This window comes from Anoplophora glabripennis, unplaced genomic scaffold, assembly GCF_000390285.2.
Source record: "Anoplophora glabripennis isolate ALB-LARVAE unplaced genomic scaffold, Agla_2.0 scaffold122, whole genome shotgun sequence".
Lineage (NCBI taxonomy): Eukaryota > Metazoa > Arthropoda > Insecta > Coleoptera > Cerambycidae > Anoplophora > Anoplophora glabripennis.
Genome location: NW_019416406.1, coordinates 39,646 through 58,006, shown reverse-complemented (window position 1 = coordinate 58,006; position 18,361 = coordinate 39,646). Strand labels below are relative to the sequence as shown.

Genomic DNA, 18,361 nt, shown 5'->3' with positions numbered 1-18,361 from the left:
ATAATAAATTATTCAAATTTATATTTTTCTGTACAGTGTTCCAATTCTAATTTGCCAAACTGAAACAGGAGATCGAAAATTTAATGAAAATTTTCCTGTGGACTAATCCAGAAATACATAGTAAAAAAATAGGTTTTGTTCAAATCCTCATTTTAAATTAGTCTTTAAGTAACAGAAGCGAACAAGTGATATCAAATTAAGATTTGATGTCGAATATAAGAGAGACACTTAATAACATTTGATTTTTTCAATATCCTAATTAATTTTCAATTCAATTCAAAAGTATACAGATTTTTTTTTAATTAAAAAAATTGAAAATCAAATTGTTGCGCTGAAACTTGCAAAAAAAAAAACATAATTGTGCTGTGTTTAAAAAACTAAAGATTTTGATATTTATGTTCATACAAACTTTTTGTTTTTTTTTAAATTTGTTATTAAAATAGCTCTTAAACTGTATTTCTCAAAAGAACAAAAAAAAATTGTACATATAAGACCGAACACCTATAAAAAATCCAGGATAGAAAATATTTTCAATAAATGTGATCCTATTTCTATATGGTGGTATTAGTTTAGTGCATTGGAAATATTAGTAGATATAATTTTATTACATTTAAATGTTAGTTTGACATGAATGGAGAACTGAGAACCATTAACTCACATGCATTAACTGTTAGATTCTATAATATTTTTTCAAAATTGATATTTGACATCTATCCGAAATTTGTCAGTATGGTTGCTACCATGCTCCAATGAAATGTCACTGTTATCAATAATTCATTGCTCCAAATTTTCCATAAGAAAATTACAATTAAATGGGCAATAAATTTTGGGTCTCAAATACAATCTACAAACCCATAAAATGTTCTTTTATAAGGCACTTTCGAAAATTCACTTCGAGTGCTCAGATCACTATCTTTATCTTTGTCATCCTTATATGGTTTTAGAGAGAGAACTATGTCTAAATCACTACGAGTTATTTTTCGTAAACCCCTATACTATTTCATTTTTGGTAGGTACCTATTTAATGATCCTCAGCCCTCACAGTATCATTTATTCTTCCTGAGATATATTGTTCGAAAATATTTAAAATGTGAAATTGAAAACCTTATATTTTTTTATAGTCTTCTGTTCACAGGAATTATTTTCTTTAAAATGAAATTCTATATCACTTTTGATATGTTAGAATTGAAACATCATGTATTACATATTACAGAATCAATAGCATATTAAGAAATTTTATTATTAGCAGTGTTATAATGTCGGGTGTCCCGAAATTAATGCAACCTTTGGTCACAGATTCTTAAGACAAATTTAGGAGACCCATATTTTTTGGAGTTACAGCACCCTGAAATCCGTCGCTAGGAATTTAATTTTAATCTCAGAACCCTGTTGTACGAGAATCACTAAATTTGGTACACAGGGGTTTTGTGACATGTTGAATCTGATACTTCTACGCTTTTTGGCAGAGAATCCCCTAAAGACAATTTTTCGAGGGCCTCACTCTGTTTTTGAAGCCTAAAAAATTCAGTCGCATATTTAAATTTCTTAGTCTGCAAGAAAACCATTGAATTTTGAAACTTTTTTGTCTCTTGGCACTTTTTTCGTAAAACTCAATGTTTTCGAGAAAAATGGCAAAATGTGAGAATATAATGCATACCTATCCAAAGACAAGGAGTCCCACGAAAAAGTGTCTTAAGGGGGTTCCTTGTTCAAAAAGCCTAGTACTATCAGATTATACATGTCATAAAACCACTGTGTTTCAAATTTAGTGATTCTCGGACAACAGGGTTCTAAGATATAAAAAATACTATTCTTAGGGCGGCTTTCAGGGGGCTGTAATTCCGAAAGAGGGGGCCACTTGGCAAAAATAAAAAATATGGGTCCCGTAAATTTGTCTTAAGAATCTGTGACCAAATTTTGTTGCATTAATTTCGGAACAGCCGATATATTAAAATGTCATTACAATTAAAAAAAAAATAAAAATATATTATTTAAAATTTTACCACAGTTTTGTCAAAATTCATTGTTAATAATTAATTTGTAAAGAATTCAACTTTATTAGTTGCAATTTTTGGCGTCCGTATATTATTTTTATAGAATTATTAAAATAAAAATCCGTTGTTACTACCTATAATTAAATTGTGAAATTATAGGCTAGATTACATTGTGCTACAAAAGTTTGGGGGGGATCAAAGCCAAAACAAACCCATTTCGTAGGAACGAGGCTTTGTAGTAGAGGGCCTGGATACTGGTGTCAAAATGAGGCAACTGCAGATCAATGTGGAACAGGGGTACCATTGTAGATTTTGTTTATATTCTTAATGTAATCATAATTATATTTTAGGCCAGGTTACATTGCGAAGCGAAAGTCTGGGGGAAAACTAGACCAAAAAGAAGTGAACCACTGGCAGGAAGCAACCGATGTACCTGGGGTCCAGCATACTGGTGTCAAAGTGAGGCAAACGCAGATGAATGTGGGGTAAAGATAGATTGTTACTTTATATCAATACTTTAAATTTATTATCAATATTATATACAGAGTGTCCCGGTACTTGATACAAGAAAGTCGAGTACAAATAGAGGAGGTCAAAATAATATCAGTTCTTCATACAATTTTTTTTGTAAGTGGAACTTCATTATGCCCAGAATGCCAGAGTCGGACTATGCCCAATGGTTACCAACACAGAATTTTTACATAGATGACGATCACAATCTACCTGTATCAAAAATAAGTTCCGTGAAGAATTTGCCAACGATAATACCCTCTTGGTTCAACTCGGTAAAATTCAGTTTAGGAAATATTTGTGATTTGTGATGTGTGATATGTCACAGTGCACATCGAGTGGCGCCTCCACCATTTTCTGTTTTTAATTTTTAATTAGACATAATTATGTTAGAACCGTACATTTTTTCAAATAAGAGCCTGGAAAATCTTACTGTCTCCTAATGTAATTTCCACTAACAAAATTTGACAAACACACTTTACACATAACACAAAATAGAAAAGCAGAACAAGAATAAGTTAAATTATGTATAATTCATAAGAAAGAAAACTATCAAAAATATTTTCAATATGGGCACCTTCCACCTCCATACACTTCCTAAGTCTACGAATGTTATTTGTTTGTACACGAAAAAGCATTTCTGGGGTAATAATAGGTCCATACGTTTTTGAGGAACGTCGATATTTGGAAGTATTTACAAAATAATTTGCAGCCACTATTATGTTCCATTAGACACTCGAAGAGTTTGGTTTATGCACGACGGGGCTTCTCCCATTTCAATATTGATGTATGTAATTATTTATCTATAGTGTTTAATACTGAATGAATTGGGAGAGGCCCAATTTCATGGCCAACATGTTCTCCAGACTAACGTGATGGACTTCTCCATGTGGAGATACCTGAAAAGTTTAGTGTACACAACCCCAGTCCCAGTACAGACAAGGGATGATTTGCTACAAAGAATTAATTTCTATTGTGATAACATTGGGCATACCCCAAAAATGCTTTTTCGTGAACAAACAAATAACATTCGTAGACTTAGAAAGTGTGTGGAGGTGGAAAGTGCCCATATTGAAAATGTATTTTATTATGTTATTTTTTTACATTATTTTTTTAAATTACTTTAACTTTATTCTTGTTTTGTTTTTCTATTTTGTGTCATGTGTAAAGTGTGTTTGTCAAATTTTCTTAGTGAAAATTACATTAGTAGACAAGATTTAGATGCCCTTATTTTAAAAATATGAATGGTTCTAACTACAACTATACTCCGCGGTCGAAATTATAAAGAGTGACTAAGACATAATATAAAAACACCATTACCATAATGCGTATAAAATATAAAATGATTTTTATATGGTTCAATATTATTTATCTTTGTGCCGCTCGCTATGCACATCGATAGAATCTATAATCGTCTAGAGACCGAGTTACACTGAACGTCGATCTATATTCTATCTCTGTCTTTTGCACTTGAAGGGAATAGGGAAATGCTTTTTTAGTGGGTGTAAACGGACTTGATTTAACCCGTCTTGAGAAACGTCATAGCATAAGCGTAGACGAGGGGTCTAATTTCATGGCTATAATAAATTTATAAATTAAAAAAACATAATTGGGACGTTTTAAAATGCTGTAATAATTAAAATGGATCAAAGTGCCTGTTATAGCAAACCGAAAAAAATATTAGATGTTATGTTTTATTATCTTTTTTCATTATTTTCTATATCTTGTTGCCTTTTACGCAGACACGCCAATGGATTTTCGTTCCCGGCACGCTTCATCCCCCTTACTAGTCCAAAAGCTAGCGATGAATCACTCTCTATAATTTCGACCGTGGAGTATATTATGTTATGTCCAATTAAAAATTAAAAACAAAAAATGCTGGAGGCGCCGCTCGATGTGCACTGTGACATAAAATCATAAATATTTCCTAAACTGTTAATTTTACCGAGTTGAACCAAGAGGTATTATCATTGGCAAATTCTTCACGGATACAGGCAGATTGCGATCGCCATCTATGCAAAAATTATGGGTTGTTAACCATTAAGCATAGTCCGTCTCTGGTGTTCTGGGCATAATGAAGTTTCACTTACATCATCAAAAACAAGCTGTATGCATGTGTCATCGATCACCAAATTTGCAACATGCTGAAGTTAATAGTTTATAGACTGTAAATAAAAATATTTTTTTTAATTTTTACCTTTGAGGGCCCATAACTTGTTAACGAAGGCCCGTATGAAATAAATTTATATGAAGAACTAATATTATTTTGACATCATCTATTCGTACTCGACTTTTGTATCAAGTACCGGGACATCCTGTATAGTTTCAATCTTTTAATGATATTTTAGACTAGACTACATTGTGAGAGTAGGGTATGGGGTGGACCAAGACCAAAACGTAGTAGTAGAGAACCTTTAGGGGCTAGACCTTGTACTAGAGGGCCTGGATATTGGTGCCAAAGTGAGGCAAATGCAGATGAATGTGGATTAGGGGTATAAGTTTTAGATTTTTACCTACGACCACTACTGTAAATACTTAAAAACACACTGTCTGTCTGCAATCAATGTAAGATTCCTAAGTTTTCCTAGCAACCGCCTAGCAACGGTCAATACAATACTGTTTGTATTGAACGTTGCTAGGCGGTTGCTAGGAAAACTGTACGATTTTTTTACCAAGCTGTGCGATTTTTTTACCGTACGGAAAATAGGCATCTTACATTGATCGCAGACGGTGTGTTTTTAAGTATTTAGGTAGTGGTCGTAGGTAAACTATAGTACGTAATACGTGGTGTAATGCAATTACGCACTCATAGAATTACGCATTCGCCGCTACGCGGCGTCGTGCGTAACTTTTCCATTCGTGCGTAAAATGCTTTTTACAACACTTATTACGTAATATACTACTATATGTTCCTCGTATAATCATATAATTATCTTTTAGGCTAGATCACACTGTGAGACAAAAGTTTGGGGTGGACCAAGGCCAAAACGTAGTGTATCAACAGTAGGAAGCAATCGATGTACTTGGGGTCCAGCGTATTGGTGTGAAAGTGAAACCAACGCAGATGAATGCGGATCAGGAGTACAAGTTTTTCATTTCATCCATGTTCACTATGTAACTTTGATTATATTTCAGGCTAGATCGCATTGTGAGGCAAGAGTTTGGGGTGGGCCAAGGCCAAAAAGAAGTACACCAGCATTAGGAAGTGACCGTTGTACCCGGGGTCCAGGATATTGGTGTCAAAGTGAGGCCAATGCAGAAGAATGTGGATCAGGGGTACAAGTTTTCCATTTCATCCATGTTCATTATGTAACCACATAATTATATTCTAGGCCAGGTCACATTGTGAGACAAGAGTTTGGGGTGGGCCAAGACCAAAACGGAGTCAGCGGTTGGTAGGAAGCAACCGATGTACTTGGGGTCCGGGATATTGGTGTCAAAGTGAAGCCAATGCAGATGAATGCGGATCAGGGGTACTAGATTCTCATTTCATCCATGTTCACTATGTAACTTTGATTATATTTTAGGCTAGATCGCATTGCGAGGAAAGAGTTTGGGGTGGACCAAGACCAAAACGAAGTGCGCAGTTAGTAGGAAGTGACCATTGTACCTGGGGTCCAGGATATTGGTGTCAAAGTGAGGCCAATGCAGATGAATGTGGGGTACAAATTTTCCATTTTATCTATGTTCTTTATATGACCATATAATTATGTTCTAGACTAGGTCACATTGTGAGACAAGAGTTTGGGGTGGGCCAAGACCAAAACGGAGTCAGCGGTTGGTAGGAAGCAACCGATGTACTTGGGGTCCGGGATATTGGTGTCAAAGTGAAGCCAACGCAGATGAATGCGGATCAGGGGTACTAGTTTCTCATTTCATCCATGTTCACTATGTAACTTTGATTATATTTTAGGCTAGATCGCATTGCGAGGAAAGAGTTTGGGGTGGACCAAGACCAAAACGAAGTGCGCAGTTAGTAGGAAGTGACCATTGTACCTGGGGTCCAGGATATTGGTGTCAAAGTGAGGCCAATGCAGATGAATGTGGGGTACAAATTTTCCATTTTACCCATGTTATTTATGTAACCATATAATTATGTTCTAGGCTAGGTCGCATTGTGAGACAAGAGTTTGGGGTGGGCCAAGACCAAAACGGAGTCAGCGGTTGGTAGGAAGCAACCGGTGTACTTGGGGTCCAGGGTATTGGTGTGAAAGTGAAGCAAATGCCGATGAATGTGGATCAGGGGTATAATGTTAATTTTTGTCAAAGTTCTTAATATATCCTTTATTATATTCTAGGCAAGGTCTCATTGTGAGAGCAACGTCTGGGGTGGATCAAGACCAAAACGCAGTGAAGAAGTTTTAAATGAAATGTAAGTGTAATTTTAATAGTCACTTAATTTATTGTGCTTCATAAGCTTAATCCCCATGTAACTTTATACATAATGAATTAAAAAAAAATAGTCAGGATAATTTAGTTTTATTTTGAGAAATTTTAAAAAAAAATTATCTAACATTTTGAAATAGGTATGCATTAAAATCTGGAAAAGTTGTACCTAAATCTAATAACCAACATTGTGGGTATTTCATACTATTTCACATTTTTGCTTAAAAATATTAATTGTAAACAGTAATTATAAAATTATCCGGAACACTATATCCCTTATTTATTCTATTTTTTTTATTATTAGAAGGTGCGTTGCAAAGTAAGTAAATAGGACTTTCTCAAAATAGGAGCAACAAAGAGTTTTTTGGCAAAACCGTTTATTCAAAATAGTCCCCTTCCAACTCAATACAGTGATTTACATGTATTTTTCCGAAAAGGTAAAAGTCGTACGGTGCCAAATCAGGCAAATACAGGACGTAGTTGACAGTTAAAATACGATTTTTAGTCAAAAAACCGATAACAAGTGTCGATTGATGAGATCGAGCATCATCGTGCAACAAACGCCAACTTTCTTCTGCGCGATATTCTTGCCGAATACGATGAATACGTTGCACCAAATGTTTGAAAACGTCAAGATAGAATTGTGCAGTAACGGTTTGGCCCGATGGAACGTACTCTTTGTGAACAATGCGAAATCGTAAAAGCATATCAACATTGTCTTCAATTTTGATTTCTCCAAACGAGATTTTTTTTGGTTTTGACTCGTCTGGCACTTCCTTCCAATTTAGCACTTAATTTCTGGATCATATTGAAAACACCACGTTTCATCACCTGTCACAATGTTGTAAAAAAAAGTTTTTGTCATTTTTGACCTTGATGATGTCCTTCGAATGTTCAATATTGAGCAATTTTTGGTTGTCAGCCAACTTGTGCGGAACAAATCGTGCACACACTTTTTGATAACACAAATGTTCAGCCAAAATGTGATAAATTGATATTTTTGAGATGTTCAATTACAATTCCATTAACTTGAGTGAAGATTTTGGTTTATCTTTGATGAATTCACGTACAGTTTTGATGGAATATGTGGTAATCACGAATTTCGGTTGCCCAATATGTTGCTCATCATTTATGTCCGACAGTTTTCAAACTACGTATTACCACTCATGAACTCTGCCAGGGGATAAACAATCGTCACCATAAACTTGGTTCATCATTTGATCAAGTTTAAAACAAAACTTAATACTAGTTTTTTGTTCGATGCTCATTTTTGTACCGATCGCAGAGGAGTGGTACCGATCAACCGATAACACAAACATACTGTCACTTCAAATCTTAGAGCACAATTGTTTTATCTTCTGTGCTTAGAGCATCTATAGTAGGATCGTATTCGATGCAAAGTAGAGCAAAAAATTGTCAGTCTTTTACCAAAGGAAAACCGTGTCATTATTTTTAGGAGTGCATACGCACTGTGTTCTGGTAGTAGCTGTAGTCGCCCAAGTGCATCGAGTGTACGAAGTGGTCGGTTATACGTCAAATACTAACCTAGCGAGCTTGGTTGTAAATCAAAGACAGCCTCCAAAAAACAAATAAACAACAGTGGAGCGTACGGATGTAAAATGTAGTACATATGTGGAATTAAAAAAACAAATTGGATTTATAATAAATTACATTTAAAATAAATAGTTTATGAGAACAAAGGAATTTTTGTAGGAACAAGGGTGCCAAACGTGAACTGATCCCTTTATCCCTTCATAATGCATTAAGAAATTATTTAATTTCTAAACCCCTTAAAACCGTATGGCACTGGATCCCTTGACAGGCAATGATTTATTACTTTGCATCGAATATGATCCTACTATACTTCTGGAAGCAGCGTCCTCCCAGTGGGCGAGAGTGTAGCGGAGGTTTAGAGAGAGAGAGGTATAGGAGGGTATATGCTGTCTCTCTCTAGCAACATGCAATCGCGTGCTGCTAGAGAGAGGTAACATATACCCTCCTATACTCTCTCTCTTTAAACCTCCGCTACACTCTCGGCCACTGAGACGCTGCCTTCAGTAGTAATGCTCTAAGCTTCAAACGCAATAACTCCGCTTCTGTTCGTTCAAAGGTCATGAAATTTTGACATAATTTTTCCTACATACTGATGTAGCTTTCCGACCCATGTAAATGCCAATAGATGGCCTCACTAGAAATACCTATTTCTAAAAAGTCCTATTTACTTCCTCGATTTAATTTTTTGTTAAACAATTTGTTTTACTATAATTATAGTACTTCATGCCAAAAATACTTACTTCTGTAATCTATATACTTTCAGGTAACATAGTATTGAGTAAGAAAATTAGAGTTTGGAAATGTACTCGATTACCACAGGACATTTTAATTATACCATTATCCATTTACCTAATTTTTGTCTATATTGTTCAATATCTAATGTAATATTCAAGTTAGTGCAGTAATATATACTGTGCTTTTATATTTTAGAAAAATATATTCTTTTAAAATAAAATAAAAATTTATACATTTTATTTCATAAGCTTTAATTCACTTTTAAAGCGGATTGAGCGCAATTCTTTCAGGAAATCTCGGCTGAAATGGATTATTTAATAACAGCCATTCAGCTAGGAATATGATTGGGTCTAAAGGTTTCACTCGAACAAGTTGTGTTAAGCCATCCAGTAAAGTTGGCTTAATATAATTAACTATGTAATCTGTTGCCTTATCTTCGTCTGATATTAAAGGTTCCAATATACCTAAACCAAATAAATTAAAATCAAATAAGTTGTATTTATTTCGAGAACTGATTTTTGCGCATAAACATTTTTTATAAAATTAACATGGCATATTTTTTAAACTAGCACTAAAATCATATTAAACAATCCATATTATATTGAAAAGACTGTAAAATAAGATAAGTGTCGGGTATCCTAAAATTCATGCAAGATTTGAATTTGGCGCCATTTGTACGGTAAAATGTTGTCAACGAAAAAAAAGTCTACGTGACAGTTGACAGTTCGGGGTTATTAAAAGTGGAACACCAAACGAAAGAATAACGCGTTTTCATTTTTGAGCAATATTTTAAAAATATTGAAGGTTTGGCAGATACAGTTCAGAATTTTCGTACAAAACATGATCAAAATAGTGATTTAACTTCATCAACTGTAAAGAAAGGATTTATCGAATTCACGATAACTTCAGAAGGCTGTAGCTTCAAAACAGTTTTTCCGACCTAGGTCCCATGGACTTTTTTGAGCGACACATTGAAGACTATCATTCGGCAAAGTTTCGTACCATTCGACCGGGACCGGTTTTCCATAAGGATAGTTGCGTGGTTCTTTATTGAAAAATTCAGAGAGACTGAATAATTAGTGACTTTAAGTACTATGGCTCTCCTTCAACAAGTTGATCAACACAAAATATCGAAGCAGCTCGAGAGAATGTTGCTGAGAGTCCAGAAACATCAATTCGACACAGTGGAAAGCATTGGACATTTCCAGAAGCTCTCTGCAGCGCATTTTCACGAAAGATTTGCATCTTCATGCGTTGTATTAACAACGTGTCACTGTTTTGTGCTGGAGGCATCATCGGACTCTTCTTTGAAAATGCGGCTGGTCAGGCAATAACGGTTAATGGTGCTCGCTATCGCGACATAATAATTCAGTTTTTTGTATTAACTTGCAAGATGTGGATGTAGACGATATGTGGTTTCAACAAGACGGTGCCACATGCCATACAGGCCAAGAAACAATTCAATTACTGCATGAGTCATTTCCTGATTGTGTAATTTCCCGTTTCGATAATCAGAATTGGTTGCCCTGATCATGCGATTTAACCCCGTTGGACTCTTTTTTCTTTGGGTTTTTTAAAGTCTGTGGTTTATACCAACAAGCCCACGACCTCCCAAGTCTTGAAGGAGAAAATTGAGAGCTGTATCAACGAAATTCAGCCGCATTTATCCAAAACTGTCATGGAAATTTTCGACAAAAGAGTGCGTATATACTAACAAAGCCGTGGAGGCCATTCGCTTGATATGCTATTCCATACACTTTATACTGTATACTTTATGAATCAATAAAAAAAATATATACAATTTTTAATTAAAAACATGTGCGTGAATTTTGAGACACCCTTTATAAGCAGTGGCATATTCCTATTGGGCAAAAAATTCTTCTATTTTGTTTGCAAACCAAGTAGTATTCGAAATGTTAAATTTTTTGTCTAAAATAAGCTTACTATACAACTGAATAAATAGAACATAATTCGGTTGCTTCACAAAAACATTTGTAGAATTTTCTTGTTGCAAATACAATTTTAAATACAAATTATTAAGAATAAAGAGAAACATTGCTGAAGAAAATTTAAATTTTCTGAAGGAGCAACTGATAAATTGTACACCACTGAATTATCCGAATTTCCAACTATTACTTTTATTATCTATTAAAAATTCCTATACATTTTTGAAGTGAAATTAATAGTTCTAAAATTATTTCTGATTTATTCACTTGTATAATAATATAATAAGCTTATTTTAAGATGAAATTAACAATAACTACAAAATGATTCATTTTTTGAACAAAATGGAAGTGACCTTTTTTTCTTCAGAAACAATCGTGAATTAAATTAACTCGTAGAATTTCGAAAATGGCCCCGAAATCCTGATATTCTTAGTGTGTCTGTCAATACCTATATCGGTGCTATTTGCTATAATCGTGTACAAATTAAATGAATATTTACTTTTAGTTATGTTGCCGACCCAATTTAAAACACCCTGTAATTATAGTTATACAGGATGTCCACAAATTTCACCGACAACGTTTGACTACATATTTTAATTAATAACTAGAGAGCGGACAATGTGTGTCTTTAACCCGAAGAATAGGTCAAATTTTGATAGAGATGTGTACGCGTTCAAAAATGTATTGTGTATAAACTATGCAAAATATATCGTATTATCCTCGCGAAGATTTGTACCCTTTATTTAAAATCCATAAATTAAAGGAACAGGTTAATTAACGAGAAAATAATTAAGTTAATTTAGTTCTAAAGAAATGAAATGACACTCGCGCCCATCTCTAGTCTATCCGTCGACATCGGTTGCGTTTATCGAATTCCTATTGGTCAGAATTCAAACTGCAGCCCTGTTATAAATGGAGCGTGAGTTGGACTATTCTATCATGTGCGTCGCCTGAGGCTATTCGTTACATTGACTCCTAACTTCCAATTAAAAGAACGACACTATTTTTAACCGAACTTTATTTAATAAATATGTGGTATACAATTTCTGATTTTCTAAATATTTTATAACGCCTAAAAATGTATGTACCGTGGAATTTTCGTGAATTATCACGTAAATTCCCGATGCATACCCGACATGCCACTGCGTCATGGATAATGTATCTAGGTTTATGAATGACATATCTATGTTCAAGGTTAAAGATACAAATTGTCCGCTCTCTGTTAATAACTTCATAACCCTTCATAAGCTTTAGCCAAATCGATATACTGGGTGGTGGTTTTCTCCGGTTACCTCCTCCTTTTAGCGATCAAAATTTTTACAGTGTCGTATTTTTTTTAAACGACCAGCAAGATTGAAAAGGTTTTATTAAAAAAAATGTCGAGAAAATCGCCTACAGAAAACCATTCTTGAGAAAAATAGCATTATTTGTCTATACGTTTCGGTTTGCGGAGCAGAACCACGGATTTAAAACTTTGAGTTCAGTAGGCGATGAAAACAAAATGTTGTTTGCTGTGCATGATGGCTATCAGGTAATGTCATTATTATCATTTTTTATTTAACTTCTTTTTTCGTAGATCGTATTTATTTAGTCTCGTGAATATGCAATCAAACATTATCGGTGAAATTTGAACACACCCTGTATAATTACATAATTTGGAAACACCATGTATCTTGCAAATAAATTATTACATTGTTTTTTTTAACCTTTGCTATTAATCTCTACCTCTGTACCACATTACAGCTGCCCTAACATTTCCGATCTCTAGTTATCACCAAGAATTTTTATTCGGACATTTTTAAATTCAAATATCTAGTAATTGAAAGAGTTAAAATTTATCAATGAAACTGAAAATTGACTGACCATTGACCAAATAGGCAAAGTTCATTCCCTCCAATTTATTCTATGATTTCCAGGACTATCTGTAATTTGAACCACTTACTTGTGGGGTAAAAATATCTAATTTCTGTTTTGGCTTCACTGACGTTTTCAGAACTATGTAAAGTGTCGGGTTGGTCGTCTTGTATACCAAATCGTGTCCTAACGCTATAGGGGAAGAACCATTCTTCTCTTATTGACCCGAAAGGGCCCGTCATTGTTTTCCATTTTTCGACTGCATTTATACCAGCCAAAGATAGGACCAAAAGTGGTGACACGCTCATAGAAACAACAATATGTGGAAAGGCTGGACTACCATAATGTTGAGCATAAATTTCAGAAACTTGTTCTGGACTAAGGTGGATGATTCTCTTCTAGAAATCAACGATTTATGAGCGGCGTTCATTTAGTCAAATAAAAATATTATTTCTTGGCATTTACAAATGTTTTAAATAATGATACAATTTTATAAATCGCAAAAAACTACAAAACTCTCAACCAGAAACGAAAAATGTATTTTTACAACTTGAAGTAATATTGTCTCATTTTTTGATAAATAGATATAAGACTAGTACCAGACAGGCTTTAATACATTTGGTACAATCTAGAACAGTTTTCAAGGGCCCAATTAAGTAGCTGTACAAACTATACAGTGTGGACCATTGTATTGATGTGTATGTGCTGGTATCTTGGTAACTATAAAAGATAGGATGGGGAAAGTTTTAGACAGTTCTGTTGCTAATTTAATGACGCTTGCAGACCGGTCCTAGCTCTTCTGGTTTTTGAGTTATAACCATAGTTGCATTTCTATTATTTTTAATATAGCACATAGGTATCAAATTTTTCTTCATTGAAGGAACGCAAAGCCGTTTTGACAATTTTAAAACAAGTGTCACCCTTAACTGTTAATAATTAATTCTATGATTAACATTAGTTCAAAATGACAAGTAATTTGAAACAAATGAAAATATTATTATCGTCATGGAGATTCATAGACTACTAATGGGGCTTTTGTTCGTAAACACGTAGCCACTACTATATTTTTTTCACTGACGCCATGACATTAATGATAAGTTTTACAAAAACTTGAGATTATTCTATACTTAATAGTTTCGAAACATTATGCGGTGTTGCCAGATTTATTAAAAATATTAATATATTGATTTTTGGGGTTGTTTCTGAAATTTTTTCTTACTTATATTATATCACTGAAAAGTCAAAAATGCTCTATTTGCTCAGCTTAAAATTTAATATGGTGCTCATAAGAAAAGATGGTTTCACACTACCGAAACGTCTCAATGAAAATCTAAATATACTTACAGTGAAATTCGTCAAAAAAACTTGCTGCTAAAAACTATTTTCCTATCTCTTATAGTTTCTAAGATACCAATACATGCATCACCAAAATGGTCCACACTGTATAGAAACTATATCACTCTCTCGACCTGACTACATTAGTTACAATGCACCGAGTAAATCAAAAAGAAGAAACGATTGTTATATGAAGAAGTAAACATAAGGCGTGGCTACATATTAAGTACCTACCTTGTTTACTGTTGATGAATGAAAACAAAAAAAAATTAAAATAAAATCGTCCTATTCAATGTTTTACCTTTCATGAAGTCACTCACATAATATCTTTGTTATTTTAAACTGAATGTTTTTGATAATTTAGTACGAGAAACTATCTGCAAGGCGATTATTTTGCTATAACTTAATTTGACTTTAGTACGGATCTCAAATTAAAAATAGGGTGCATTTTTTTAATAAAATATATATTAAAGTTGTATTGTAAGTTAACATCACTAAAAACCCTTCTGTAGCAAATTTGGAGTAAACATTTTCAGATCTGCTCAAGATATGGGAACGCAAACATTTAGTTTAGTTTAGTTAAAAAAACAACGTATATTACTCGTGGTGAGCATGTCTGGTAGCCCCAGAATACACTGATATAAACAGATGATCGATCATAGATAGCTTCGAAGTCTAGTATATATTGTCTTAAGAACATAAATGTTATTTTTAAAATAACATGTAACACTGCATGACCGATCCATTATCTTTGCAGGTAACTAACAATATGCCAAAAAAGCAAGATGGCGAAGTAAATGATTTTCCATAAATATTTTGTGGAAATTCTGATACGCTTACTATTTTCTATCACGCGAGCTCGCTATGGGACCTATAGTGTAGGGGGTTAGGTGCACTGGAAAGTGCTAGATAGTACAACAGCGTGATGTTATTTTCATAGCGCAACGCTCCAGCGTTGCGCTATGAAAATAACATCACGCTGTTGTACTATCTAGCACTTTCCAGTGCACCTAACCCCCTACACTATAGGTCCCATAACGACTCGCACTTGTGATAGAAAATAGTATGTGCAACTCGTTCGGAAAAATTGCCATAGCGCCACTTGGGCGCTTTCCGCACTCGCTTCGCTCGTGCGTCAACTGCGTCCTCGTGGCGCTATTGGCAACTTTTCCCCACTCGTTACACAATGTACTATTTTATCACTCATGTGCACATTAAATAAATTGTACCTGTCATCAAATTTAGAGCATCTTTCTTTCTGATTACGATGCTATACGCTAAAAGGGAAAGTATGACATTTTTATTATTAGGTGTGTTAAATAATTATGTATATACGATTAATGGCGAAAATAATTATTTTCTTTATGATTTCATATTTAAGACCAATTACTATATACTACCAGTAAATTAATACTGCACCTATTTCAATTTTATGGTTACAAAAAAAAACATCCTTAGCAATGATATAAAACTTCTAGATTCATTAGAATCAAAATTTAATATTTACTACTTTCACTTGACAATATGGGCAGTAAAATATTAATTAAAATTAAAAATAAAATAGGATCGTTTGTAGCACTTTTTATATCATCATATTTGCCCTCTAATTATATTTATAAATGTTTGTTAGGAGGGATGTGTAGTAGCATTTTTTTGTTTCAAGAAAAATAATCACCATGGAAAAATGATCAATAATATATTTCCTTAATTCGGTTAAGAATCTAATGGTTTATCAAACTGTCAATATTATTGGAGATGGCAAGGCTATACTATTTTCAGAAAATACTAGATGGCGTTAAAAAGCACTAGTGCGTTAGTTAAGATAACAGCATAATATATGATAAAAATACACAAAAAAGTAATGTTGGTAAGCCTTTTTTATAACTTGAAATTTTGATTTTTTTTATTACTCTGCAAAATATAAGAGAAAATATACCACATATTATAAACATTAAATACCTAAAGACAGAACATATTAAGGGAAAATAACAATCATATTCTAAGTAGTATGAAGTTTTTCGGAACAGTACTTTGGAAAACATTTCGAAAAAAATTATTTTATTTTCAAGACTTCAACGTCATTTATATCTTCAAGATAGTATTTCAAAAACAACTTTTATATGGCTTACCTTCATTACTTTTATGAATTCTATGCACCCTCAAAGATACTTGACATATTTTCGTTACACTCTGTATAATGCATTTGGTCTCTCTCTGAAAAGTTCTTAATGGAAAGAATATAATAAACAAAAGACGACATATTTTGAAAACTGCTTAAAAAAAACAAAATTTCAGGTAATATTCAATAAGTGATAATTTTTCCATGTCTACTTACATTTATTATTTTTAAGCCGGACTCATTGATAGCTCTTAAAACCACATCTTTATATTTTATAGCTTCTGGTTTTATGATGGCCAAAGTCCTTTGTAGTTCAGGTTCTACGCATGATATTGTTGACGAAACCGTACTCTCATAGTCTGGTGATGGTGGAGGTAAGGTTGCTCGAAACTCGACAAACTGGTCATACAGGAAATCTCCCTCATATTCGGTACGTGCTGTATTAGATGTTGCTGGAGACAGATAATGTACGGTATCTTGAAGGTTGAAATCCTGATAAGAACATAGTTACAATTTAATGACAATTTAGAGGCATTTTGGAAAAGAGAACAATCCTATTTTTATTAATAGGGATAATATCTTAACTGACTTTCTAGCTATTCTTTCTAGCTTCAAAATAAATAGTTATATAGTACACCCAATATACAAACTAATTTATTGTTGATTGGAAAAAGTTCAATGTTTCCATTCTTTCTATTTCTAAAGGCAGATCTAGATAATATAGTCAAAATGTATCACACATACGTCAGATATGAGCACATGACCAATATCTCTCTTGGCGAACATATTGAAAGTGAACCGATAAGCAGCATCCACACGATACGGCATTTGTTTAAGTTTGACAAATATTCGGTAAGTGACCGCATTGTCTGGGGCTTATTTAATCATTCTTCGAAACAAGAATATTTAGGTATATCCTTATCATTATTTTCAACATTATTCTCGTTATACTTGGTGATTCAACTAAGAATGCTCATTAGAAATTTTGCAAACGGTACGAGCCACGAGGTATAAACGAGGTTAGGTTAGGTTAGCTTTAATAAAATCGAATACCTATTAGAAAGAGCACAAGAATAAGTTACTTATTTTTGTGGGAATAGGTATCAATTTGACTATGGTACAGCAGTATAAGTAAAAGAGTCATAGAAAACTTTAGTTCGTCTTGGTGTCACCTTGTTTATTAAATACACGTTTTGAAATAAATACTGTAGGTACTCACGTATTGCTGCTTCAGAATTTCCGTCACATACCCCATAACAATAAATAATATCTGCATATTCTCCATTTGATAATTTAAAAGATGTAATTATTAGATTAAATAAAATTACTGAAATTAAATTTGTAAGTTGATAATCTTTATTACTTTAACTTTATTACTACTTAAGTACCTACTAACTTAATATTTGATAATTATGTACCACTAAAGTTGACATGACAATTATTTCCTTGTTTCTACAAATACTACAAAACAATCCTGATTTTATTTTATTCTTTTGAGATCAAAAAGAATACGCAGATATTTTTTATTGTAATGAATAACTATGTGATGGAAAATCTATGGCATAAACTAAGATTCCTCGACAGAATTATTCATAATCATCGGATATTTATTGAGGGTTTTCAACGTTTATGCGAAATAAAGTTGACTTTAACTTGGAAATTAATGATTCTCTTGAAGTTCTTACAATAATCAAATAATACCAAATAATACCTAATATTATTGATTTAAAAGATGCTACTTTATTTTTTTAAATTAGTTGTAACTAGCCGAAATATTTCTAACAGGAATTTAAAAAATCCATTAGCGAGCAGTAGGCTGGCTAATTTGAAAGGAAAAAGAGAAATCCAATTTGCCGTTAAACAGAGACAGATATCGACAAAATGTAAGAGGCATTTTTTGTTTCTATTGGCATGCTTTTTCGGAAAAT

The 18,361-nt window shown here is 33.4% G+C and overlaps 2 protein-coding genes across 5 annotated transcripts in view; one reads left to right on the top strand and one right to left on the bottom strand.

The window, feature by feature from the left end:
* The window catches only part of LOC108907894, a 64,859-nt gene extending 55,465 nt beyond the window's left edge, over nucleotides 1–9,394 (top strand). Inside the window, exons 14-25 of one of the 4 annotated variants that reach the window (XM_023454459.1) lie at nucleotides 2,154–2,291; nucleotides 2,345–2,479; nucleotides 4,853–4,996; nucleotides 5,445–5,585; nucleotides 5,640–5,780; nucleotides 5,837–5,977; nucleotides 6,032–6,166; nucleotides 6,223–6,363; nucleotides 6,418–6,552; nucleotides 6,609–6,749; nucleotides 6,803–6,876; nucleotides 9,208–9,394. In XM_023454459.1, the coding sequence (XP_023310227.1) occupies nucleotides 2,154–2,291; nucleotides 2,345–2,479; nucleotides 4,853–4,996; nucleotides 5,445–5,585; nucleotides 5,640–5,780; nucleotides 5,837–5,977; nucleotides 6,032–6,166; nucleotides 6,223–6,363; nucleotides 6,418–6,552; nucleotides 6,609–6,749; nucleotides 6,803–6,876; nucleotides 9,208–9,211 (1,470 nt within the window). In that variant the 3' untranslated portion in view covers nucleotides 9,212–9,394. The remainder of the gene's footprint in view (nucleotides 1–2,153; nucleotides 2,292–2,344; nucleotides 2,480–4,852; nucleotides 4,997–5,444; nucleotides 5,586–5,639; nucleotides 5,781–5,836; nucleotides 5,978–6,031; nucleotides 6,167–6,222; nucleotides 6,364–6,417; nucleotides 6,553–6,608; nucleotides 6,750–6,802; nucleotides 6,877–9,207) is intronic. The other 3 variants (XM_023454460.1, XM_023454461.1, XM_018711731.2) reach the window with 3 other exon arrangements.
* A 46-nt stretch (nucleotides 9,395–9,440) lies between these two features.
* On the bottom strand, nucleotides 9,441–17,219 carry LOC108907884 (nucleoside diphosphate kinase homolog 5-like). Its single transcript, XM_018711718.1, has 4 exons — nucleotides 17,178–17,219; nucleotides 16,650–16,925; nucleotides 13,068–13,377; nucleotides 9,441–9,643 (listed from the first exon to the last, which is right to left on the bottom strand). Exons 1-4 carry the CDS (start codon nucleotides 17,217–17,219, stop codon nucleotides 9,441–9,443), a joined length of 831 nt encoding a protein of 276 aa, XP_018567234.1.
* Nucleotides 17,220–18,361: the final 1,142 nt, after the last annotated feature.